The sequence below is a fragment of the Apiotrichum porosum genome (assembly GCF_003942205.1).
Source record: "Apiotrichum porosum strain DSM 27194 chromosome Unknown scaffold_7, whole genome shotgun sequence".
In the NCBI taxonomy this organism is placed as follows: domain Eukaryota; kingdom Fungi; phylum Basidiomycota; class Tremellomycetes; order Trichosporonales; family Trichosporonaceae; genus Apiotrichum; species Apiotrichum porosum.
Genome location: NW_021167114.1, coordinates 736,972 through 760,944, shown reverse-complemented (window position 1 = coordinate 760,944; position 23,973 = coordinate 736,972). Strand labels below are relative to the sequence as shown.

Sequence of the window (23,973 nt, the reverse complement as noted above, 5' to 3'; positions counted from 1 at the left end):
TGCACGAAAACTCGTGGATAATCGCCCACTGCACGGGGCTAATATAGCGCGAATATGCATACATGATGGCATTGCCTCAAGAGAGCAAACGTTCAACGCGTGAAGCAGAGCAACGAACCGCGTACGTCGACTGATATCTCGGGTGTAGACACGGTGAGACAAGCCAAGCGGAATATTGCAGCCAGCATGAGAGATACACGGGTTGCACCTCAGCGGGAAATCCCTTCCAGTGGCCAACGGGTGGCAGTCGCCGCCTTAGACATATCCACAGCCGGCGGCCGACGGAGATGGACGCGGAGATGGACACGGAGATGGACGCGGAGTGACGAAAGGGTGTGGACATGTGTCGTGCCGCGTATGCAGTAGATGCAAAACATGCGTCAGCCTCAAGAGACCACCCAAGAATCACCACGCACCAGCCTCTGCAGGGCGTAAGTTGGTTTGAGCTCTGACCGGTACAGCACGGCCGGCTGCACACCGCATGCCAAACTGGCTGTCGATCCCCAAGAGAGAGGCCGTGATCTGCATCGTTTACTCCAAGGCAGCAATTGTGCTAGCTTTCACCATGCCCAGCAGGGGCAGCTTGCACCGTGCCACCACCACCACTCACTGGTGGTCTCTGACGCGGCATGCATTTGAACTCCAAGCCGTTGCATGACCACGGCCGAACATGTGTTTTGGGACCCGGGTGTCGCCGACGGCCGGTGCATGGCTGGGGGAACGTCGCCCCCGTATAACAAGATGCCGGATGCCGAACGACTCGGAGTTGCCCGGTTGCCGGTTACTTCGAGAGCGCTCGTCATGGGGGTCCCACGAAAACGCGCGCTTGGAAGGACGAGCCCACATTGCACGCTCTCGCTTCTTCTTAATTAGTTCAACTTGTATCCACACTCTCCATCTCCAATCCTTCTCCCCTTTCCTGCCATCTACGCCGACATGCCTCTCGACTTCAAGGACCTCGTGGTTATCATTACTGGTGGTGGCGGTGGCCTCGGCCGCTCGTGAGTGGTCTGAACAGGTCTCGGATCGCATAGAGCTCCCCCCATCGCTGACATGTACACAGCTACGCACACATGTACGGCCGTGGTGGTGCCAAGGTTGTCGTCAACGATGTCTCAGCTGAGAATGCCCAAAAGGTCGTCAACGAGGTCACCTCTGCCGGCGGCAAGGCCATTGCCGCCGTCGGCTCGGTCCTCGAGGGCCAGAAGATTGTCGACCAGGCCGTCAAGGCGTTTGGCACTGTCCACGTCCTGATCAACAATGCCGGTATCCTGCGTGACAAGTCGTTCCGCAACATGACCCAGGCCGAGTTTGACGCCGTCTACGACATTCACGTCCAGGGCGCCTACGCCATGACCCGTGCCGTCTGGCCCATCTTCCGTGCCCAGAAGTTTGGCCGTATCGTCAACACGTCGTCCCCCGCTGGTGTCTATGGAAACGGCGGTCAGACCAACTACTCGGGTGCCAAGCACGCTCTCATCATCTTCTCGCAGGTCCTTGACAAGGAGGGTGTCAAGTACAACATCAAGGCCAACACTATTGCCCCCGTAGGTAGAGCCGTGTCTCCTACAAGTAGCCTTTTATTGACAGCTCTCAGATTGCCGCATCTGCCATGACCGAGACCGTCATGACCAAGGAGGTTCTCTCCCACTTTGACGCCGACCACGTCGCGCCCCTCATCGGCGTGCTTACTGCTCGCAACGGCCCTGACGTTGGCGGTCGTCTCTTTGAGGTGGGAGCCGGTTTCTACGCCGAGACCCGCTGGCAGCAGTCCGAGGGCTATGTGTGGAAGGCCGACGACTCGTTCACACCTTCGGCCGTGGACCTCATGTGGCCCAAGGTCAAGGACTTCTCCAAGAACGTCACCCTTCCCTCCCAGAGCGATGGCGCCCGCATGATGGAGATTGTCGGTCTCCAGCCCAAGCTCCCGCCCAACCCCCAGGGACCTCCTCCCGCCAGCTCGTTCAAGGGCTACACCGTCATCATCACCGGTGCAGGCGCCGGTCTTGGCGCGTCGTACGCCCGCTACTTTGCCCGCTTCGGTGGTAACGTCGTCGTCAACGACATCAACGCCAAGGCGGCCAACGCCATCGTCGACGAGGTCAACAAGCTCGGCGGTGTCGGTCTTGCCGCTGTCGGTTCGGTCGAGGAGGACGCCGACGCCATTGTCGCGGCCACTGTGGCCAAGTTTGGTACTGTTCACGCCCTCATCAACAACGCCGGTATCCTGCGCGACAAGGCTTTTGTCAACATGACCCCCGAGCTCTTCACCCCTCTCTTCAACATTCACGTTCGTGGAAGCTGGAAGATGGCCAAGGCCGTCTGGCCTATCATGCACAAGCAAAACTACGGCCGTATCGTCAACACGTCGTCGCCCAACGGTGTCGTCGGCGCCCACGGCCAGTCCAACTATGGTACTGCCAAGGCGGCCATCATCGGCTTCACCAAGGCTCTGGCCATCGAGGGCAAGAAGAACAACATTCTCGTCAACGCCCTCGCCCCCTCTGCCGGTACCGCCATGACCGCCACCATCTGGACCCAGGAGCTCCTCGACACGTTCAAGGCCGACTTTGTGGCCCCCATCACCGCCTACCTCGCCTCGGAGCGCTGCCACGACACCTCCATGGTCGTCAAGTCGTTTGGCGGTCTCGCCGCCACCTACCGCTGGCAGCGCTCGTACGGTATCGTCTTCCCCAACGACAAGCCCGCTACCCCAGACCAGCTTGCTAGCCGCTGGGAGGAGGCCGTCAAGTTTGACGCCCGCGCCACGTACCCGGCCAGCACGGCTGACTCGCGTGGCCAGCTCGCGGCCAACTTCACCAACCTGTCCACCGGCAAGGCCAAGCTCTAAGGCGGCTGTTTATTGTATGTTCGTGGCTGTTGAATGGGTCAGACGTTTGGTTCAAGATGCATTTTGTTGGTATAAAGTCGTCAGTTTATGTTTCGCTTTTTACTCATGCTACAGCCCTAGGATATGAGTAAGGCGTATTTAAGAGTCGCCTTCGGTCTTTATTGGAGCGGTCCATCACTCTCTGCGAAGGGAGTCTAGAAGCTGGGACTCAGATGGCAGTTGCGGTGCACGAGAGTAGTCACTCTCGGCGCACGTAGGCAATTGGTCGCAACTCAGGCCACCCCGTTGTTATGAACTGATGTTCCGTGCTGTCTCCTGAGCAGGCGTACAGGACCGGTCTCACAGGCTCACATGTGTGTACCTCGTGCTGGGAGGTTATATTGCTCAAGAAAGGGAAGCGGGGTGAGCTCAATTGCCCGGGGCCAGCGTCGGTTGAAGGTCTGGCTTGAAAATGAATCGAAAATCACGTAAAACAAAGTCGAGGGCCACAACCGACTACCGAATACTGCACTTACATACATTATGTGGCATCGTTAAAAACTGTCACGCTGGCAATTTACTACATGACTCCTCACCCCTCCATAACCTCTCATACAGATGTCGCGGCATCAAAGCACAGCGTATGTACTCACTACGTCCACGCAGCGCTCTGAGTGCGTGCGAGACCTCTATTGTCCCACTTCAACCACCAGTCTTGCGCTTGGGATTGATTTTCAGACCGGTGGAAGCATAAACCGCCGCATCCTTAGCTTGTTGCTCGGGGGAGAGGATAGGCTCTTGCGCAGCGTGGTTGGTCTTTTGCCGGGAGCCCAGGGAGCTTGGCCCTCCCAGTCGTTCTTTTGGAAGTTGGCCCTGGTGGAGGGCTAAACGAGACGCCTGGCGGCGGGACTTTCCACGGAGGATGCTCGAGAGAGTTTCAGCTACGACGGGTTGTTGGACGATGCCCTCTGCAAAGCTGAGCCAGGTGGCGCGGATCTGCTCCTTCTTGACATTGGCATGTCCCTGCCAAGGGTGGACAGGGATCCGGTTGCCGGCGTCGACCCATTGACGCACGCGCCTGACGACTTGAACAATCTCACCGTCTGGATGGAGGGTGTGAGAAGGATGCCAACAAAATACTGCCGGTACTTACGTGTGATCTTGTTGACTGAGCCGTAAAACGACCCTTCCCACATTGCCGAGTTGAGCAGGTTATCCCCACTAGAAATGGAGCAGATGATAAAGATGGTTTCGATGGAGTGCATCACGCAGCGGAGGATGTTCTTGGGAAGCGACACGATTGTAAACTTCCTCCAGTTGGCAACGGCGCCCGACTTTTGGCCCTCTCCAGCTTGGAAAGGTTGGGCTTGCAGGTATTGACCGGTGCCGCATGCTGGGTCATGCGGTCTGCAGGACATCCTGACATATCCCAGTAGAACCGTCCTTTGGGGTCGAGCAGGAGGTAGATGGCGGGGAGCACACGTTCCATTGGTTCAGTGTCATCGGCGTCCTCGGCAGTGGCGGAGATGTCTAGACAGCGATTGGTCATCGCGGCCCTTGAGGGGTCAGTAACGGGCATAAGCCATGACCATGGCAAAACTCACTGCTGGAAGTGTTTACTCAGGCTCGGGGCGGTGTGGAACAGATAGGCCAGGGTCATTTGAAGGTAAGTGACACCATGAACTGGGCTCTGCTTGAGAAGGATGTCTTGCTCCCGACTCGGACTGGTGCCTGTACCAATTGCGACGAGGTTACCGTCGTCGTCTACTCTCCAGGTGCCCAAGGCGGCTTCAAACTTGATGGACAGGAGCTTCATGTGGATGGGAGAGGCCTCGCGGCTTGCTGGCTATAAGTGTCCGCTCTGTTCGCATGCCTGACCAAGGGGGGCACTCACCTGCGCGATAGTCCGAGTATCCGTCTTCAAGGTTCTTCAGGAGTGACGCCTCAGTCTCTCTGGGCTTCTCGCCCTCCTTTTGTTTCTTCTTTCTCTCCTTGCTTGTCGCATCGTCGTGGCTCAACTGCTCCTCGTCCGAGAGGGCGGAGTTGTTGTCGTCCTCAGTGATGTAGCTGTTGTCGTCAAGCTCGCCGTCGGTGGCGTCCGACCAGTCGTCAGCCTGGACCTCAGCCTGGACTGCAGCCTCGAGCGCTGAATCGGAGACGCTTTCGGAATCAACCTGTGCAGGTTAGTGTGAGTAATGAGCTGTGGTACATACATCACTGCTCTTGCAGCAGAACGAAGATGATGACGCTGGAGAACGAGCACGCGTCTTTCCCTACCGTAGGTCAGCCGAAACCCGAGCAATATGTAGCCGCATGTTTGGGACGTAGCTTGTCCTTTCCCTTCTCCCTTCCTTTTCCCTTCGCCTTCCCCTTTGCGTTGTTTTTCTGTTTGGTCATAGTGGTGTGGGTGTGGGAGAATGATAAGAAGTCAGGTCGACGACACATGAAGCTCTTCCCATGTGGGAGCCGAGCGACCCAGCTGACAGTGCGTCACACACACCCCTTGCTGGTGAACGAGGCGCAGGCCTTGTTACCCAGGCGCCGCAAATCATCTTCACGCGCCTGTGCGGGTCTTTTCAGCGACCGCGTGACCGCATGACAGGCGACGACTAGCCCATAGGTGCTGAAGAGCTGCAGGTTCATCACGGCTTTTACAGTGTTTTCTCGAGCTTAAATTCTATCCAGCAAACACTGTTGAACCACTACGACTCGACGGTGTGGTTAAGTAGAAACTCTTCAGTGCGCGCTCGTCGGGTCCGATTTCAATAACCGAAGCACGCTCTCCTCCTTGCCATCCATGGACTTATCTACACATTAAAGACGCTGCGTAACAGGCTCACGCTTGAGGCCCAGAGCAGCGACTCAAAGCAGCATAGACTCAAAGCAGCATAACGGTCGGCTGCGGGGCGTTCTTCCTCAGCTGAAGCCTCGGGGTTGGGATGATGAGTCGTGTACCTCCTGCAAGGCGAATACAGGAAGCACGAGTGGGCGCCTGCACATGAAGGCCCGCTCCAACATTTGTCACGTATGCGGACGCGACTCACTCCCCGGTTATGGCAGGTAGCCTGTGCCCAGTTTCGCTTTGATGATTCCGGCAGTCTCCATGTTTTTCCACTGCAGTGCACCATCCTCGTTTTCCGAGTCGGAGTCTGTCCCGCAACTCTTAGACGTTGATGCACAGGTACCTGACTCGAGTGAGGAAGCGGTGTCGTCAGAGTTGGACATGTAGCTCTTCTCGTGCCCGCTTGAATCCGATCAGTCGTCTACCGGAGTTGGTGGGGCCTGTTGCAGAGTTCGACATCCGCCACATGTATGTATCGAAACCTATACTGTGGGCGAGGCCCTCCCCTTGCCCTTTTGGCCTTTCCTTTCCTCCCACCTTTCGTTTGTTGTTTTTGTGCTTAGTCATGGTCACCTGTGATGAACAGAGGATGAACGATGGAGAGCGGATGTGGAATCTGTGTGCTTAGTCGTGTAATCCAAGCTGGACCGCGCACTGCATTCTGCGTGAAAGGCGCTGCTTGCTGCGTGTGGGCTATAGCTTAAGCCTGAGAAAAGGCGGGAAAAAGTCGGAGCAAGCAGCATACCATTCCAATCTCAATTCGGTTGTACCACTCTGCCTTCGCGTGTCCCCACCCATCCCTGGAGACTGCGTCTGCTTCAAGCTAGAGGCTTACTTATTTAAACCCCAATACATGCCCAGCGCATAGGTGCAGGAGACGGTCAATTCAAGTCTGAAGTGGGATTGATTTGCTTCTGGGTGTGGCACTCTCCTTCCCATATCCACTTCCTCTTACTTCCTGATCTCGACTTGTCTTTCACACACTTTTTCTCAACCGTGCGCTCTCCAAACTTCCCTAAACTTCGCACAAACGGTTGATGTGGATAGCTAGCTATATGTAGGTCTCGGTGTGAGCAGGTGAAAAGGTTAGTAGTGCAATAACCTTGGGGAGCTCGTGCACATGAAGAGTTGAACTATATACATTCATCCATGCCAAGCATATCAGCAGATCAGCAGAGACGTACTGTAGTTTGTGTGTACATGTCCAAGGTGTCCCTTTGTGTGGCTGCAAGCGTGGTTTGATCTTGAACAGAGAAGAACAGCGAATTCGTTTCGCGTTGCTTAACTTCAACACCGTTCCAGTCTCGATCTGATTCTGCCGCTTTTGCTTCACATGTCCTCACCCAGCTGCGTGCGTCCAGCGACCCCTTGGACTCGATCCTTACTCCTTTAAAGCCCCAATACGTGAGCGAAGGAGAGGAATGATACAACTCCTCAAAAAGATTGGAAACTATTTGCTTCCGTGGGTGGCACGTCGTTTTCACTTCCTGGTACTTTCTGAACTGGACTCTGCTTCAACTGGCTCGTACTCAATCGTCCCACCTCAGAACGTCCTGAACGTTCACGAGCAGCTGCTCGTCTGTCCTGGTCATATAGCAATACTAACAGCTGCATCTACATTCCTACATTGCGTGTCGCACCGATCTCTTAAAGAGCAGTGTCGAGGGGGGAGAAGGTGGGCGATCCACGCTTCTTGTAGAACGCAACAACCTTCTCGACGTTGGCCGCGATCTTGGGGCCAGTAAGGCCGAACTTGTCGTAAACCTTTCGTTCGCGTCAGCAGCTGCTCGTAGAGCGTGGAGAGGGTGAAAAAAACGAGTAAAAGGATAGAGACATGGTGGAAAAAACTTACCTGGAGGTAGGGAGCCGACGCGCCCCAGGCCTTGAGACCGATGTGCTCGTGAGCGTACTTGGCCCATCCGAGGGTACCATATGCCTCCACACTCGTTTGTCAGCGGCTGTTGCGAGTAGAAAGACTTACGAGACGATGGGAGCGCCCGAGGGGAGGACGGCGAGCTGGTACTCGCGGGGCTGAGCGTCGAAGATCTCCCAGCAGGGGAGCGAGACGACACGGACCTTGAGGCCCTGCTCACGGAGGATCTTGGCCGACTCGACGACAATGGAAACCTCGGAACCGGTGGAAGCGATGGTGACGTCGGCACCCTCGGCCTCCTCGAGCACGTAACCACCCTTGGCGGCCTTCTCGATCGACGAACCCTCAAGCTGGGGGAGGTTCTGGCGCGAGAGAGCGAAGACGGAGGGGGTGTGGAGCGACGAGAGGGCGACCTGGTACGAGGCCGAGGTCTCGTTGCCGTCGGCGGGGCGCCAGAACTGGAGGTTGGGGAGGGCGCGGAGCCAGGCAGCGGTCTCAACCGGCTGGTGGGTGGGGCCGTCCTCACCGAGACCAATCGAGTCGTGGGTGGCAATGTTAAGGACGCGGAAGTGCGAGAGGGCCGAGAGACGGACGGCACCGGCGGCGTACGAAACGAAGTTGAGGAAGGTGGCGCCGAAGGGGATAAGACCACCGTAGGCAGCGATACCGTTGCAGATGGCGGTCATGCCGTGCTCACGGACACCGAAGCGGAAGTAGCGGCCAGAGTAGTCGCCGAGACCAGTCGAGGGGGGCTGGAAGTCGACGGCGCCCTTCCAGCGGGTAAGGTTCGAGCCGGTAAGGTCGGCCGAGCCACCAACGAGCTCGGGAATGTGGGGGGCAATAGCGTTGAGGATGTTCTCCGAAAGCTTGCGCGAGGCAACGGCGGGCTCTCCGGGCTTGAAGGTGGGGAGGTGCTTCTCCCAGCCCTCGGGAAGGCGGCCCTCAACACGACGGGTGAGCTCGGCAGCCTCGGCGGGGTAAGCCTGCTGGTACTTGGCGAAGAGGGCGTTCCACTCGGCCTGGGCCTTCTCGCCCTTGGCGGCCTTGTCGGCGTACGAGGCGTCGACGTCGGCGGGGATCACGAACGACTCGTCGGGGTTGAAGCCGAACTTGGTCTTGAGCTGACGGATGTCGTCGGCCTTGAGGGGAGCACCGTGGACGTCGTGGCCACCCTGCTTGAGCGAACCGAAACCAATGGTGGTCTTGAGGTTGATGATGGTGGGCTTGGTGTTGTTGTCACGGGCCTCGGCGATGGCGCCGTAAATGGCGTCGAGGTCGCTGTCACCACCCTGGACGTGGAGAACCTCCCAGCCGTACGAGCGGAAGCGGGCCTCGACGTCCTCGGTGAACGAGACAGCGGTGTCACCGTCAATGGTGATCGAGTTGTCGTCGTAGATGGCGACAAGGTTGCCGAGCTGGAGGTGGCTATCGATGGCGTCAGCAAATCACACTCGACTACGTCACCGGGGCCTTTTTATCAATTCGACTCACCCAGCGAGCGAAGCGGCCTCCGAGGCAACACCCTCCTGGAGACAGCCGTCACCGAGGAAGACTGGTTCGGTCAGCTGTTGTCCATTTTCTTTGCTCTCATTGTTCACAGGCGCCACAGAGTCAAGCCAGGCGCCACTTGTGGGCACTGGCCATACTGGACGCCACATGACGTTTTTGCTATCAAAAACGTACCGTAGGTCTTGTTGTCGAAGAGAGTGTAGCCCTCCTTGTTGAAGGTAGCGGCCATGTGGGCCTCAGCAATGGCAAGACCAACAGCGTTGGCGATACCTGTATCACGTCAGCCACTAGAACCTCTGAACAACCCATTCAACTCACCCTGGCCGAGAGGGCCGGTGGTGACCTCGATACCGTCGGTCACGCCAACCTCGGGGTGGCCAGGGGTGATCGAGTCAAGCTGGCGGAAGTTCTTGAGGTCGTCAAGCGAGAGCTTGAAGCCAGCGAGGTGGAGGAGGATGTACTGGAGGGCACAACTGTCCCGGGGGTCAACAACTCGTCGTCGTTCGTCATCGATAATGCTACTCACGCGTGGCCGTTCGAGAGAACGAAGCGGTCGCGGGCGATCCACTTGGAGTCCTTGGGGTTGTAGTTAAGGATCTTGTTCCAGAGAACGTGGGCGACGGGAGCCATGCCCTACAGAGGTTGTCAGTGCTTTATTCGCATTGCAGCAGAGATTCAAGCCACTACGCACCATGGGAGCACCGGGGTGACCCGAGTTGGACTACAAACGTGGGTCAGCATAAAAGTCCATCGCTCTTTCTAGCCCACGGCGACTTGCCTTGGCGACAACATCCGCCGCAAGGGTACGGATGGTGCTGCGACTGTCAGCAATGGTTCCAGAGGCGCTGAGCTGTGTGTCCACCAGGAACACACGCTGATCCCAAGACTCTCCCCCAACTTTCATGAGGGGGACTGTTGGCGAGCGAAAGATACGTACGCGATGGCCTGGGTGTCAACGGAGGTAAAGCCCGACATTATGCTGTTGACTGTCAGAATCTAGTATGTAGAGCTATGAAGAAGGGGGTGTCTGACCTGGAGGGGTTTTGAGAAGATATGGAGAAGAGAGAAAAGACGAAAGAATGGCTTGGAAAGAGGAGGACGGCGGGTGTGGGTGTGTGGGTGGGGGGGGTCTCCTCTCGCCTCGTTGTGGGGGGGCCGGTCGGGAGCGCAGGGTGAGAACGCACTGGGGGCCAGGCGGGACCAGATCGCCAATGGAACAGCAACGAGAGCCCATGAGCGGACGTGGCGAGTCCGGCCCCCAACCTGAGCCCGCAAAGCCCGCAAGTGCTGGCGCCATTCCGGCTTCCGGCCCGGCTCTCCGCGCACCCACATCGTGTCGCCCCTCCTACAACCGAGTCGTCGGAACTGTCCTCCCCTCGCTGCTGACTCTATGCATCCCAAGGCGCAATTGAAAAATGACCAACTATTACCACTACCTCTGATGCCCCGGTGCGGACACCTAGCGCCAGGTGAGGGGAGGGTATACCGTAGTTAACTCCGTCCCGTCCAGACACGATTGATATCTCTTTGCTTTGTGCCTCGTGTCTCCGCGGCGGACACACCCGCCCGACGACCCCACAATCTCACACAACCCTCTCGGTGGGCCCTCGACACGTCCATGACGGCCATGACGCCGAGCACGTAAGCTCTCCGTCAGAGTCTATCGAATGTTACGCATGAGGCGGTCCCAGGTCTAATTCATGCCCTCCACGACCTCGTCCAGCCTCCACGTCCGTCTGACTCGTGCGCTCTACACTCTTGGACCCTCTCTTGTTATCCCCGTTGCCGGCGGCACATGCTCACTCCTTTGCCTTCTATCCGACCGAAAATCAACCGAGTGTTGTTAGGTCTTTGTTTCTCTTCATCCCACTGGCTGAAAAGACAGGGGAGAGGGTGGAGCAAGGCAAAGCACGTTTCCCTGTCCTCTCGCCCTATGCCTCGCGCCTGCGGTCGTAGCCAGTAGAGTGTGGAGCATGGTGACAGCCAAGGCCCGAGTATCCACCATCCTGGGCTGCGGTCTCTGCCTGAACCCCGCCGTGTGCCCCATTTGCCCGAGGCAGAACACAGCCGCACAGCCGACTGAACGTCAATCTGGACGGCTCTGTTCAGCCATGAAATCTGTGCTGGCAGGAACCCGCCGGCCGGAGGACAACGGGCCGACAAGCGCGACAGGGAGAACAGACATCCGGCCGCTCATCCGGCGCGTGGCAGTGCCGAGGAACAGGCTAGGCAAGCAGCTGATGTGTCATGTCTGCGGCAGTTGTTATCGATTGTTCTGTACCTCTGTACATGTTCTTCGCCGTTGCCACTGCCACCACGACCGACAGCCATAGTTACTGTGCAAGCACTTGTCCATCCGTCGCTCGCGCCATCGGATCGGGTCGGCCACATTGTCCGCTGCCATTGTCAAGCGCTGGGAAGCGTGCCGTCATCGGGTGAGTAGTCTCGGTCAGTCATGATGTTAGCCTCTTGCTGCAGCTGTACCGCATGGCTGGTGACGTCGGCGTCATGCCATCCGAGGAGCCTTCGTGGGCCAGGGTGCCATCCACCCGTTTACCTTACTATGGCCAAGTGGAGGTGGCCAAGTGAGGTAGCATTTACATATCAGTGGGATCGACTACCCTTTTGTATAGCGGTTCAGAAGAATGGCCGCAGACTCCGTTTTGAGTACAGGTTCCATTGAACTCCTTGCAACGTCGCTCGCACTGTCTGTAGATCTGCAGTGCATAATAGCATTAGTCCCGTTGGTCAAATGTCGGCTGACGTTAGTCACTTCGTTCGCACATTGATCGCACACTGATCAGCGGCCAGTGTACAAACCAAGTTACCGATTTTCAACTGATCCAGCTCCAAGCTGAGTTGCAGCTGCTGGAATGCACGAGCTACCTCATTGATGCTCATAGCGAGGCTTCATTGTACATGTCGTATACGTCCATATGTATACATGTACCGGCCTTGTGAGCACTAGTTCGTTACAGACTGACTCAACATGTTGCACCATGGGTAGCGCGTCGATAGGGGGAAGGGCCGTCGTTTTCGCTGATGGCCGATCGTCCCCAGGCACGCACACTCGTGGACGCGCAGGTCGAACCACCACTCCACCTTGTACGAGTCAATTTCCTGTTTCTCTCCCTCTCCTTTCCACCCGCCAATGTCTGTATCCAAGATCATCCTCGACTGCGACCCGGGACACGACGATGCCGTCGCCCTGCTCCTCGCATGGGGCAGCCCCGCCATCGACCTCGTGGCCGTGACCACTGTCGCCGGCAACCAGACCTTGGCCAAGGTGACGCGCAACGCGCTCGCCGTCGCGCGCGTCGCTGGTATCCCGCCCAACACGATCCCCTTTGCGGCCGGCGCGGACCGGCCGCTCGTGCGCGTCCAGGAGGTCGCGGCGGAGATCCACGGCGCGAGCGGCATGGACGGGCCGGCGCTCCCCGAGCCCAACATTGAGCTGGACAAGCGGCACGCCATCGACGTGATCATTGACACGGTCATGAGCCACCCTCCAGGCGAGATCACGCTCGTGCCCACCGGCACGCTCACGAACATTGCGCTCGCAGTGCGCAAGGAGCCGCGTATTGCCGAGCGCGTCAAGGAGGTCGTCCTCATGGGCGGCGCGATCGTGGGCGGCAACTGGTCGCCCTGCGCAGAATTCAACATTGTCGTCGACCCCGAGGCGGCCGAGATTGTCTTCTCGGCTGGGTGGAAGGTCGTCATGGTCGGGCTGGACGTCACGCACAAGGCCCTGGCCACAGCGGCTGTGCGCGAGCGTATCCTCAGCCTCGGCACCAAGCCTGCCAAGTTTGCCGACGAGCTCTTCGAGTTCTTCAAGGAGGCCTACCGCATCTCGCAGGGCTTTGACGCTCCGCCCGTCCACGACCCGTGTGCGGTCGCGTACGTTATCGACCCCACAGTCTTCACCCTCCTCCAGGCGCCCATCACTGTCGAGACGCAAGGAAAACACACGGTCGGCATGACCGTTGTCGACACGCGGTACGGCAAGGACGGCGGCGCCGACTGCAAGACGTTTGCCGCGACAGGCATCAATGTGGAGAAGTTTTGGGACCTCGTGGTCGATGCGCTCCAGCGTATCGGCGATCCCGAGCAGTAGGTAGCTGATGGTATCTGCGATATCTGAGTTAGATCTAGTTTTTACTGCGTGCCATTAGAGTATTTTCATGCATAGAGTTGTCCGTCTGCAAAAGACAATGTGTGGGGTCGACGTTTGTCAGTAGGCCGCACGCGCCGAGAGCTCCCAGCGTCAAGATTGAATGCCATGGCTGATGCATAGTTCACCTCTTCCCATTCCTCTTGCCACTCGTACAGTCTCGTACGACCGCCGTTCCCAGCTCCACATCCAACCCTCGTCACAGTCCGCTTGCTCCTGCTCTTCGCCTCGCTTGGTGATGCGTGCGGGGCACCTCGGGGTGTCGATCCCCAGTCACTCCACTGTGCGCTTTCCGACACTGGTTGATCGTGGGTGGCCATTGCTCCAGAAAACGCGCTCCTTGCTCGTGCGCGTGCTCGTGCTCGCTCGTGCACCCCATCCGTCTTGACGTTTGTCGCCCACGTGCGCTCGATGGGGCGGTCCCGCGGCCCCTATCCCAAATGACGGTGCTGCTCCAGGACCTCGACGACGAGCTTACGGTTACCGGCGTACATCGCGTTGGTGAGTCCCGATCGCTCGAGGGTATGCAGCTGCTCGCTTGCGTCTGCGACAAACGCGTCGAGTCCCACGGCGTCTAGCTTGGTGCCGCTAGCAGCTGCATCCAAGGTTGCGGCGGGGATGGTCGTGGTGTCGCCCAGCGCAGCGAGGGCCGGCGCGAACCGCTCGTTGGTGCGGCGGATAAAGTACGCGTGGAAGTTGTACGACTGGAAGCGTAAAGCGGCGGTGCGCGTCGCGCCATACAGGGCCTGCACTTGGGCCAGTGTTGGGGGCATAGTGGCTGAGGAGGTGCGGTTGGACAAGGATGGGTAAGGTAGAGGTGGTGTGTTCAGTGTCGGACGGAACGCTGTAACAATGGCCCATGTGATTACCGAAATGCCTCCGCAGAACGTCATCAGTCGGCAAGCTGCTAGCTGCCATGCTGCTCCATGTCGCCATCAGCAGAGTGAATGTGGTTATTTGCCCAACCTGCAGACATGGAACTCATGCATGCTCTCCTAGATATAGTGATTTTTTACTTGTGTACAGCTACTCTCGCCAAATCCTGGCGAGCTGGTTCTCGTCCAGGACGGCACCGACGATGTCTCCTGCCTCTGGTTCGGTCATCCACTGGTTGTCGCTCTTGTACTGCGTCGTACGCTGCTGGCCCTTGTGCTCGCCGCCAATAACAATGACGACCTGGCCCTCACGGTCGGGCGCGACGGGAAGGAGGTACTCGGCAGGAATGTCGACCTGGTGCTGGTCCTCCATCGAGCGGCACTGCACCATCTCGCCCGCGAGCGCCTCGATACCGAGCTGCTTGCCGTCGTAGAATCCACGCTGGAAGTGACGCGGGTTACGCGAGTTGGCGCGCTGGGACGGGCCAACCGTGACGATGACGTTGCGGAAGTCGAGCGCCCAGTCCCACTGGAGATGACCCTGCGAGCCACCGTGGGACATGCTGGCGGCCGCGTGCCCGCCGTATGGTGTCGGCGCGCCGAAGGGAGTGGGAGCGCCAAAGGGGGTTGGGCCAACACCTGGTGTAGGCGCAGACAGCGCTCCACCGGGAGTAGGTGCCGACAGGGCGATACCGGGAGTAGGGGCAGACAGAGCCATACCGGGAGTAGGAGCCGAGTAGGGTGTGGGGGCACTGAAGCCGCCAGCAGGTGCAGGTGTTGGCGCCGACAGGGCAGCACCAGGCGTGGGTGCGCTGTATGCACTGGGACCGCCGTACGGCGTAGGCGCAGACATGGGACCCTGTTCTGTTAGCTTATGGGACGCGTAATATCCATGGATAGCTTACCCTCGAGGTTCCCGGATCGTTGTAGCCAGGCGTCGGTGCGCTGTTGGCGTACGGGTTGGGCGTCTTGCCGCCGTCGGGACGAGCACCACCCCAGCCGGGGGTACGGCCGCCGTCGCCGCCGTAGCCCGCCATAGGCGTCTTGCCACCACTCGCTCCGGCCCATCCAGGTGTCTTGCCACCACTGCCAGCCCAGCCGGGAGTCTTGCCACCGGCGTTGGCACCCGCACCAGCCCATCCTGGAGTCTTGCCGCCAGCGTTTGCGCCCCAACCAGGCGTCTTGCCACCAGCACCGCCGCCGGCGTACGGGTTCGGCGTCTTGCCGTATCCGCCCATAGCGTAGGGGTTGGGAGTCTGGCCAAAGCGTCCACCAGCAGGCGTGCGGCCTCCACCGTTGGCGGGGGGACCCATGTTGCCGTACGGGTTGACGTCGTAGCCACCGCCTCCTCCAGCACCACCACGAGGTCCGCCGCCGTAGCCTCCGCCACCGCCAGCTCCTGCTCCCATGCCACCCGTGTCGAGTGGGTATGTCGCGCCAGTCTTTGTGTCCTTGCGCTTCAGCGAGGCAGTGGCGATGGTGATCGTCTTGTTGTTGGTCGCAAGCTCGACACGAGCCTCGTTGGCGCCGACAACATCCTTGATCACACCCTGGAGACCCTTGTAGGTGCCCTTGGTCACAACGACATATGTGTTGATGATCTTCCTGTTGCCGGCGGCTTGGGGAGGGGGCATCAAGCTGGCACCGCCGTAGGGGAGTTGCTGGTTGAGGGCTGGGTTCATCTTTGTCAGGTCGGCAGTGGCCGACTTGGGAGTGACGGAGACGAGGGCTGAGGCGCGAGCCACAAAGACACCATAGTTTTCGCCGTGGTCGCGGTTGTGCAACCAGACGAACAGCGAGCGCGAAATGTTGATAACCTCGCCGCGACGGCTCTCTCCTTCGACCTCCTTCATGGCGTCTCCGACCTTCATGTCGTTGCCAGCCGAATCAGTGGCGACGGCGTAACGGGCATTGTCGCGACGCAGTGTGACCTCGGTAGGCTTGACCACACGCGAGATGCCGTTCTGGTCCAGGACACGGAGCTGGTTGCCTTCGACCTTGACAATGACCGCAGCTGTCGTCGGGTCGAGCATGACGAGCTCGTGAACGTCGTAGAGACCAAGGGTCTGGCTTCCACCAGCAATGTCGGCGGCCTTGCGCACGTCCTTGGAGAACACCTTGATCTCCTGCTGGCCCTGGTCGGACATGAGGGTAACGACGTCGCCCTTGACATCGACAATCATACCGGAAACGTCCGTGTTCTTGCCTGTAATGATCTTGACGTGTTCACCAATGTCAAACTTCTTTCGCACACTGCGGGCGGGGACCTCGACCATCTGGCCGTGAATCTCGCCACCAATCGCCTTGATTGAGATCGTGTCGCTCGCAATGGTCTCGACCGTACCGTACATGCCGGCCAGCTCGCCCTCGTACACCTCGACCTGGTCGCCGACGGTGAGGAAGGCAGACGAGACGTGACGGTTGGCGTCGGCGATGGTGGACAGGTCAAACTTGCCGGCACCGTCATCACCGGCAAAGCGCGAAACCTCCTCGAGGGTCGGCTGAACGTCCTCGGTGGTGAGCAAGTTGATCTTGAGGTCCTTGACACAGAAACCGTCGAGGTACTCGTCGCCATCAAACACGTAGGCGCCCTGGGCACCAGGACGAACCTGGCCACGACCGTAGATTTTGCGCACGTCCTCATAGTTGAACAGGCGCTGGGTGGGGCGGAAGGTACCGCCAAGGCTGCCCTTGCCGTTGGCGAGGCGCTCCTGCTTCTTCTCGCGAGGAGTGAGGTCGATACGAGGGATAAACTTGACGCCAACGACACCGCTGGTGAGCTGGTCGACGTCGATAACCTGTGCCAGGTCGCCGGTGTACTTTCCACGCTTGAGGCGCACCCACATGCCCGGGGTGAGGTTGATCTCCTTCTTCTTGATGCGGAGAAGGGGAGCCATCTCCTCGATGGGAACAAGCTGGACACCGCGCGAGAGGTAGACACCGACGATACCAGCCACAGCGGCGTGGACGGCGGCAGACTGGCGTGCTTCAAGGTAGATGAGACCAGGGAGCGAGTCACGGTAGAACACCGACATGACCTCGATGGGGTTGCCAGAGTACGTGCTGTGGAACACCTTGCGGAAAATGGAGGCGGTGATGGCACGCTCACGCCCGGTCTTGACGCGCACCTGCCACAGGCTGGGGTCGTCGACACCGGGCATGAGGAGACGCTGGGGAACCTGGTCGCTGTCCGCATTGTACTTGGCCTGGCGGGCGTGACGCTCCTTGATGCCGGCAAGAATCTCCTCAATGTTTGGCTCCTCCTCACGACGCATTTCGCGGTGGAGCCTGCGGTGGTGGCCCTGCTCGCCCTCACCGGCCTCGGGAGCGCCCTCCTCAATGAACTCGCGGACTGGGGGTCGTCAGCTAAGCCACGAATAAAAGCTAGTCGACATACCGTCCTCATAGTTGTCGTCCTCGTCCTCCTCTTCCTCGTCATCGTCGACTACAGCCTCCACATCGAGGAAGCGGTTGGCGGGCCTCTTCTTCTTGTGGTGCTTTGAACGCTGTTGTGGGTCAGCGGCGTTTGTCTCTTGTGCCAGTGGGGATGCAGCGCACCTTTCGCCTGCGGTCTGGAGAGTCAGCTTCAGAACACGAACCGCCAGCTACACTCACCACCATCGTCATCATCGTCGTCGTCGTCCTCATCCTCATCGTCGTCGTCCTCATCATCCTCATCGTCGTCGTCCTGGTTGCCCCCCTGGTCCTGCTGCTCCTCATCCTGTGCAGTGGTCAGCCCCCCCATTACAGGTGGTTGGTCCCGCATCGGGCGCAATGGCAACTCACGTCTTCCTCTGCAGATCACAAGCGGACACAAAGCGCCGTGGTCAGCTCTACAGTTCTTCTCACGCTCTCTCCCCCTCTGCATCCAGCTCCAAATTCTCACCATCGGGATCAGCGATCCTAGGCTGGAGGTAGTCAGTACGACGAACGCCCCAGTCTGTCCTGTCCTGTCCCGTCCTGGACATGTTGTTGCTCCAACTCACGCGCTTCTTGCCGCGGACGGCGGTGTGGGACGGCGCCTCGTCATCCGACTTGATGTCGGGGGAAGAGGACCTCTCGTCGTCGGACATCTGGTGCGTGTGTCGCTGACGGGAGGGGGTGGCGAAGAGGGTGGGAGGGTAGGGGAGAAAGTGGGTGAACTGCAATAGCAAAGTTAAGGACCGCTTCAGACCAAGAGACGAGACACACCGTTCCAATGGCGCATCCAAGTCAAATGGGATCGCCGCTAACGCGGGCCTATTTTTGTGTGGGGCGCCTACCAAAACCGTGCACAGTGGCACTTCCGCAATTTATATCATTAGTCGTTTCCTCAAGCTACAACGGCAATGCATGCGAGATCACGACAAAATAAAGGCATACAACTGTAAGAACATCGCCTCCGCACCACTACGGGCGCCAGACCTGGAAATAACCCGGCGTGGTGACCTGCGACCACCGCGCCAAGTCGACATAGTGCTCCGCGCCATCGTACCGCCTGTGCACCTCGTACACGCGGTTGAGCGAGCCAATCTGTTCCAGCTTGGGCAGGATCGAGGCCACAAACGCAAGGTCTGCTCGTGACGGTCCCGTCTGCTCTGGCGCGTTGGCGTGGAGGATACGCAGTGGCACACCATCGAGCGCCGGCGTCGTCAGTGTCGTTTTTGTCGCAATGGCAATGTACAGTTCTTGCAGGGCTGGCGTGGATGCCAGAATGGCCGCGAGTGTGTCCTGGTCAATCACGAGGTTGAGCAGCGCCAGACGCGTCAGGCGCGTAAAGTCGATTTGCTCCTGCAGAGTGGCGAGGGCCGGTATGGGCAGGATACGCTGTCGCTGTCCGCCACCGGGACCCGTGGACGAGAGGTTGAGCTCCAAGGCCCGGAGTGTGTCTGTTGGGCGAATCACGGGCATGTCACCGGGTTGGAGCACCGCACGGCCGTTGGGTGCTGGGAAGGATAGCGAAAAGGTGTGGAGCGAGTCCAGTGGCGGTGCGTCCGAGAGGTCGACCAGTTCCTGGACATGTCAGCTATGGTGATCGGCGCCGCAGCTAACGGGCACTCACCGAGTGGGGTGGAGCATCCAAGACCAGCTCTTCCAGCCCGTCTGCTGCTCGCAGAAGCTCATACACTCCAACTCTCGACACCCTGGTGGCTCCGATAAGCATCAGGCGTTTCAGCTGGGAGAGAAACGGCGCTAGCTCAGCCAACATCTGGTCGTTGATGAGGTTGAAGCTCTTGCACACCAGTGCCAGGCCGTGGAGTCCGCCGCCGGGCCGGGCACACAGGTCCTTGATCACGGACGGCAGCGCGGCGCGAAACGTCGTGTCGGGCATCATGACACGCAGGTCGCGCAGAGCGTGCATGTCGCGCAACATGTGAGGGTCAAAGTAGTGTGTCGAGTGGCCCGACAGCTCGAGGTATGTCAGATGCTTGAGCGATGTAATGACCTGGAAGAGTTCTGAAGAGATAGAACGGTCACGCTGGCTGAATGTCAGGAGCTGTCGTTCACCGTGTCTCGATGGCGGCTTACCGTCCACACCAGCTTCTCGATGTTGGTCATGTTGCTCAGCGCATTGAGGATTGCGTCCTCGAGCTCCACTCGCAGGTCACCTTGCATGTCGAGGGGGAAGAATCGCACGTCTGAGGGAGGTGTCAGCCGGGCACGTGTGGATGGCCTTCAGGCCTGTCCTCACCCAGGCTCCGGACCATCTTGCAGAGCGCGGGGCTCTCGTTCAAAGTTGTGAAGAGGCCAAGCAGCTGGAAGGGTTAGCTTGGGACAATGCGCGAAACCCCACCTTTCTCTTGGGTGCGTCCTCCCCTACAACCGTCAGCACCACCCCCAAAACGCAACACCTACATGGCCGAACCCATACGTTCGCATACAGCCTCCGGCGCGCAATCATGTTCCACTGGGAACACACCCGTGCGGCCGTAGCCAGCTCGCCGGGCCGCTTCAGTTCTTCCAGCACGAGCGGCACGAGTTCGGGATACTGGAACAGCCCCGCGAGCGGGGACACCATGTCCCCCTCGTGCAGCGGCGCGGGCAGGGCCAGGTGTACCTCGCCTGGCGGTGGCGACGGCGGGCGGATGGGTGCGCTAGGCGTGCCGTGTTTCCAGTTGCGAGCGCGGAGGAACATCTTGTCCAGGCCCAAGGGGCGGCGCTGGGGCTCTACCTGGATCGTGCCGAGGCCGTGGAACTCGTCTTCCATGGCGTTGAGAAAGGGGGTTGAGGGTGGAGATATGCCGGATCGCTACATTGCTCATCTCATGAACCCAACGGCCCAACCTCCACCAGGCCGATCCCTGCTTGGTGCCACGCGAGAATGCTCCCGCGGTCTCCGTCAGATACATTTACTCCCGTCCTCGTCCGTTCTTTGCCTCGATGGTCTCGCTGCCTTGTTCTGAAATTGCGGGTTTCGACAGACCCAAACCACATCTACACCACCAGCATGCTCGGCGGCCAGCTCCTCTCGCGCTCCAAGGCGCTCGCATCGACCTCGCTCGCGGCCGACATCCGCAGCGAGCTTTTCGGCGGTCCTTCCGGTACGTCGCACGCCGGTCGCGCGCGCAGTCATGTCCGCGGTGTTGTCCGAGCTGTCCTGTCCGACCTTTGTTATGTGTACTGACGGGCGGGGGTTAGGCCTCAAGACCCAGATCCGTACGGCCACCAAGCGTGGTGGTGGTTCGTCCAAGAACGGCCGTGACTCTGCGGGAAAGCGTCTCGGTGCCAAGAAGTTCACCAGTGAGTGGTCGTGGTGGTCGTGGTGGTGGCATTTGGCGTAAACTATATCCCTAACGCTCTCTCCTCTCTCTTCAGACGAGTACGTCCTCCCCGGCCAGATCCTCATCCGCCAGCGCGGCACCGAGTTCTACCCGGGCCAGCACGTCGGCATCGGCCGCGACCACACCCTCTTCGCCCTCGAGCCCGGATACCTCAAGTTCTACACCTCGTCGTTGCCCTACCCGCACCGCGCCGTCGACGTCGAGAGCCACGCAGCCAAGGACGCCGCGCGCCCCGCCGTCAACCGCCCGCGCGGCATGAGGCAGTTTGTCGGCATCGTGCGTAACAAGGAGGACACGCTCCCGCGCGACGAGCGCGCGCTCGGCCGCGAGCGCCGGTTCTGGGGCTGGCCCAAGGCCGAGAACGAGGCTGGCGTCGAGACCCCGTCGTCGTCGGCATAGGTCAACTGTAGAGAGAGAGAGAGATAGCACCCCACAACCAAAAAACACCCTCATACGCATCAGGATCATCAGATGCATCTATTCATACCGACCAGTTGTTGGGAGGAAGAGGGGGTGGGGTGGGGAAAGGGTGGAGGAAAGGGTATACAGTCCGACGGCCACCGCTAAACAACGCGGGCGGGCGAACACCTGGGGAGAGACGAACGTACCACCCGCACTGACAAGGTCCGAGGCGCGGCGACCGGGTTGCAAGAGGCTTTTTGTGGGTTGAAATAGACAAGGGCCAGAAAAGAGATAAAAAGAACCGGCCATGGAGAACAAAGTCACACGCCCTACTGCTGCCCGGGAAGGTTGCGGAAGTGCTTGACCTCGACAGCCTCCTTCGAGTACGCGCGAGTGGTCTGCTTCTCCCAGATGGGGTCGACGTCGGGGCCGTCAAGGTCACCGGCACCGTCCCAGCCCCAGCACCAAACTGGAGTATCTGTCAGCTACTGATACACTACAGTCCTCGCGCAGCAGACAACTCACCATACTCTGGTCCGGCGATAAAGTTGACAGCCTCATCCTCTTCGGGAGTGAACAGACGGTCGTGGGGGCCGTACCAAGCGCGGTCCTGGGGGTCCGTCCTGGGGTCGTCTGGCAGGCCGCCGATACGCTTGTAACCACGGATGGCGGTGAGGTTCTTGCGCTCCGGGTGGATAATGTCGTAGACCTTCTTGTCATAGGCAAGCTTGACACGGGGCACCATCTGGATACGGCCGTAGCCCTTGGCAAAGTAGTCGTTGCAGATGAGCGAACATTCCGAAGCGGAGCACTCGCCGTGGGCGAGGTCGGCCATGCGGAACTTGACGGGGGGGACCTCGTAGAAGGGGGCGGGGTCCAGGACGGCCACACCGTTCCAGCACGACTGGACCTGGACGGGGAGGTGACGCTGGAAGCGGTTGCTCGACTCGATGTGGTGGAAGACCTGCTCAAAGGGAGCGTTCTCCAGTGCGGTACCGTTAATGTCACGGGCGACCCAGTTGTCGTAGAAGACGGGCGAGCCAATGTCGTCGTGGTACATGTAGTCGGCGGCACAGGTAATACCGGCGTTCTGGCGACGCGACTGCCAGATGAGCTCGAGAATGTCGTCGACACAGGGCAGAATGTCGTTCATGAAGACGATAGAGTCAAAGACCTCGCCCTCGTTGTCACGCAGTTCGTGCAGGGGAAGCATGGCCGAGGTACGGACCTCGGCGAGGTACTCGATACGGTGGTTGAAGGCTCCACGGGTACGCATGGACGAACGAATGACGACACGGAGACCGACGGTGCGCGCGAGCGCGTCCATGATCTTGAGCAGGGCCTTGGTCTGGTCGGTCGAACCGTTCTCGTAAATGGACACAAACACGTTGTGGTAGCCAAGAACGGCAGCAGTGCGGAAGAGGGTAGCGAACAAGTCGGGGATAACGTCAAACGAGTTGTACAGGTTGATGGCAAAGAAGTACTTGTGCTGCTGGCCATTGGTCGCCGGGGTGAGGTCGCGACGGATCTGGTCACGACGCGAGAAGGGGTGCTCGTTGTTGTTGTTGCCGCCAATGTTGAGCTTGTCCTTGTCAGACGAGCCGCCCAGGAGACGACCGAGCCAGCTCCTGCTCTTGCTGGGCTTGTAGCCGATAAGGGGCGCGTAACGGTCCTTGACCTGGTCGACGTACAGCGACTGGGGGCTGCGCGTGCACTCGCGCGTGTGGTGCTGTGAGAGATCTCCCACAAGCTCCAGAATACGCAGGCGCTGCTCTATCGATGGCAGCTGGATCTGCGAGCGGGCTAGGCGGTTGCCGCCAACCGCGTTTGGGCGGAGCTGCTTGGAACCGGTACCGCGCCATTCAGTCGAGTTCTGTATTTATTGACCAAACGTGTACAGTCGCGTTATGAGGAGGAGAGAAAGGACACCGTCAGCACGTGTCTCTTTTCTCAGCGCCAACACTGGTACACTCACGTCGCTGCTTCCTCGCAAGAACTGCAATTCGCAAAGACGATTTGAGGAAAGAGGGGTCACGCGTCAGTATAAATGCTCCGAGATATTGACCTCGAAGGTGTCCCACACGCTGCACGTACCGAAGCCACGAGGAGACCGACGAGGATGCCGACGAGCAGCGAGCCCGCTGAAGGAGCTCTCCTCCAGATTGGCAGGCTCGAGAGGGCCTTCATTGGGACGAAATGGAGGAGGTGGTTGCGGTAGGAGGACGCGAGGGAGACACGGTGTGCCGAAGGGAGCTCGACGATGGATCTCTCAACAACGCCGGTGTTGAAGAGACGGCGTGGTGAACGTGTGCGGCGCGCTATTGAGCTCGCGACAGACACCAAGGGATAGACGAAAGGGGGTAGTAGAGATGAAGATTGTGTAGGATTGTGTGGTGTTGCGTGGCAGCGCAAGGAGAGGGAGGGAGATGGGTCGCGCAAGGAACCGAGTAGTACTGAAAGCCCAGGGACAGCGAGGGAGACACCGAGAGGGGACGGAAGCAAAATATCGTGCACCCATTCAATAGGGGGCTCTCTGCGCGCGCACGCGCGCCGAGCGTTGGGCAAGTGTGGGTGCCTGGAAATGGTATCCCGTTTTTCTAGTGCTCGTAAGGTCTCCCGGCCATCGAGTAATGGTCAAAATGGCCGCGCATTGCACCACTGTCGTCAAAGAAGCACCTGGCCCACATGCGCGGTCCATACCCAAGCTACA

The 23,973-nt window shown here is 59.3% G+C and overlaps 9 protein-coding genes across 9 annotated transcripts; 3 read left to right on the top strand and 6 right to left on the bottom strand.

Moving 5' to 3' along the window:
* Positions 1-936: 936 nt before the first annotated feature.
* Positions 937-2,851, top strand: EHS24_008583 (uncharacterized protein; the record flags this gene model as incomplete). Its single annotated transcript, XM_028623894.1, has 3 exons — positions 937-1,001; positions 1,064-1,547; positions 1,598-2,851. 3 exons carry the CDS (start codon positions 937-939, stop codon positions 2,849-2,851), a joined length of 1,803 nt encoding a protein of 600 aa, XP_028475868.1.
* A 681-nt stretch (positions 2,852-3,532) lies between these two features.
* On the bottom strand, positions 3,533-5,473 carry EHS24_008582 (uncharacterized protein; the record flags this gene model as incomplete). The annotated part of the gene is made up of 7 exons (XM_028623893.1): positions 3,533-3,933; positions 3,984-4,051; positions 4,129-4,386; positions 4,435-4,672; positions 4,725-4,990; positions 5,044-5,103; positions 5,331-5,473. The coding sequence occupies 7 exons, from the start codon at positions 5,471-5,473 to the stop codon at positions 3,533-3,535; spliced, it is 1,434 nt and encodes a 477-aa protein (XP_028475867.1).
* A 1,846-nt stretch (positions 5,474-7,319) lies between these two features.
* TKL1 (Transketolase) lies at positions 7,320-9,958 on the bottom strand (the record flags this gene model as incomplete). Its single annotated transcript, XM_028623892.1, has 10 exons — positions 7,320-7,436; positions 7,525-7,615; positions 7,654-8,970; positions 9,037-9,097; positions 9,229-9,324; positions 9,373-9,527; positions 9,581-9,687; positions 9,746-9,775; positions 9,829-9,869; positions 9,928-9,958. The coding sequence occupies 10 exons, from the start codon at positions 9,956-9,958 to the stop codon at positions 7,320-7,322; spliced, it is 2,046 nt and encodes a 681-aa protein (XP_028475866.1).
* A 2,247-nt stretch (positions 9,959-12,205) lies between these two features.
* Positions 12,206-13,168, top strand: URH1 (Uridine nucleosidase 1; the record flags this gene model as incomplete). The annotated part of the gene is made up of 1 exon (XM_028623891.1): positions 12,206-13,168. The coding sequence occupies one exon, from the start codon at positions 12,206-12,208 to the stop codon at positions 13,166-13,168; it is 963 nt and encodes a 320-aa protein (XP_028475865.1).
* A 488-nt stretch (positions 13,169-13,656) lies between these two features.
* On the bottom strand, positions 13,657-13,998 carry EHS24_008579 (uncharacterized protein; the record flags this gene model as incomplete). Its single annotated transcript, XM_028623890.1, has 1 exon — positions 13,657-13,998. One exon carries the CDS (start codon positions 13,996-13,998, stop codon positions 13,657-13,659), a length of 342 nt encoding a protein of 113 aa, XP_028475864.1.
* Positions 13,999-14,251: 253 nt separating this feature from the next.
* On the bottom strand, positions 14,252-18,173 carry SPT5 (transcription elongation factor spt5; the record flags this gene model as incomplete). Its single annotated transcript, XM_028623889.1, has 8 exons — positions 14,252-14,959; positions 15,006-17,452; positions 17,498-17,606; positions 17,659-17,672; positions 17,716-17,821; positions 17,887-17,894; positions 17,987-18,008; positions 18,087-18,173. 8 exons carry the CDS (start codon positions 18,171-18,173, stop codon positions 14,252-14,254), a joined length of 3,501 nt encoding a protein of 1,166 aa, XP_028475863.1.
* Positions 18,174-18,489: 316 nt separating this feature from the next.
* On the bottom strand, positions 18,490-20,287 carry EHS24_008577 (uncharacterized protein; the record flags this gene model as incomplete). Its single annotated transcript, XM_028623888.1, has 6 exons — positions 18,490-19,092; positions 19,142-19,558; positions 19,609-19,718; positions 19,772-19,835; positions 19,874-19,896; positions 19,936-20,287. The coding sequence occupies 6 exons, from the start codon at positions 20,285-20,287 to the stop codon at positions 18,490-18,492; spliced, it is 1,569 nt and encodes a 522-aa protein (XP_028475862.1).
* A 240-nt stretch (positions 20,288-20,527) lies between these two features.
* RPL27 (60S ribosomal protein L27) lies at positions 20,528-21,260 on the top strand (the record flags this gene model as incomplete). Its single annotated transcript, XM_028623887.1, has 3 exons — positions 20,528-20,621; positions 20,719-20,820; positions 20,896-21,260. The coding sequence occupies 3 exons, from the start codon at positions 20,528-20,530 to the stop codon at positions 21,258-21,260; spliced, it is 561 nt and encodes a 186-aa protein (XP_028475861.1).
* Positions 21,261-21,592: 332 nt separating this feature from the next.
* CAP59 (capsular associated protein) lies at positions 21,593-23,450 on the bottom strand (the record flags this gene model as incomplete). The annotated part of the gene is made up of 4 exons (XM_028623886.1): positions 21,593-21,732; positions 21,789-23,136; positions 23,239-23,259; positions 23,358-23,450. The coding sequence occupies 4 exons, from the start codon at positions 23,448-23,450 to the stop codon at positions 21,593-21,595; spliced, it is 1,602 nt and encodes a 533-aa protein (XP_028475860.1).
* Positions 23,451-23,973: the final 523 nt, after the last annotated feature.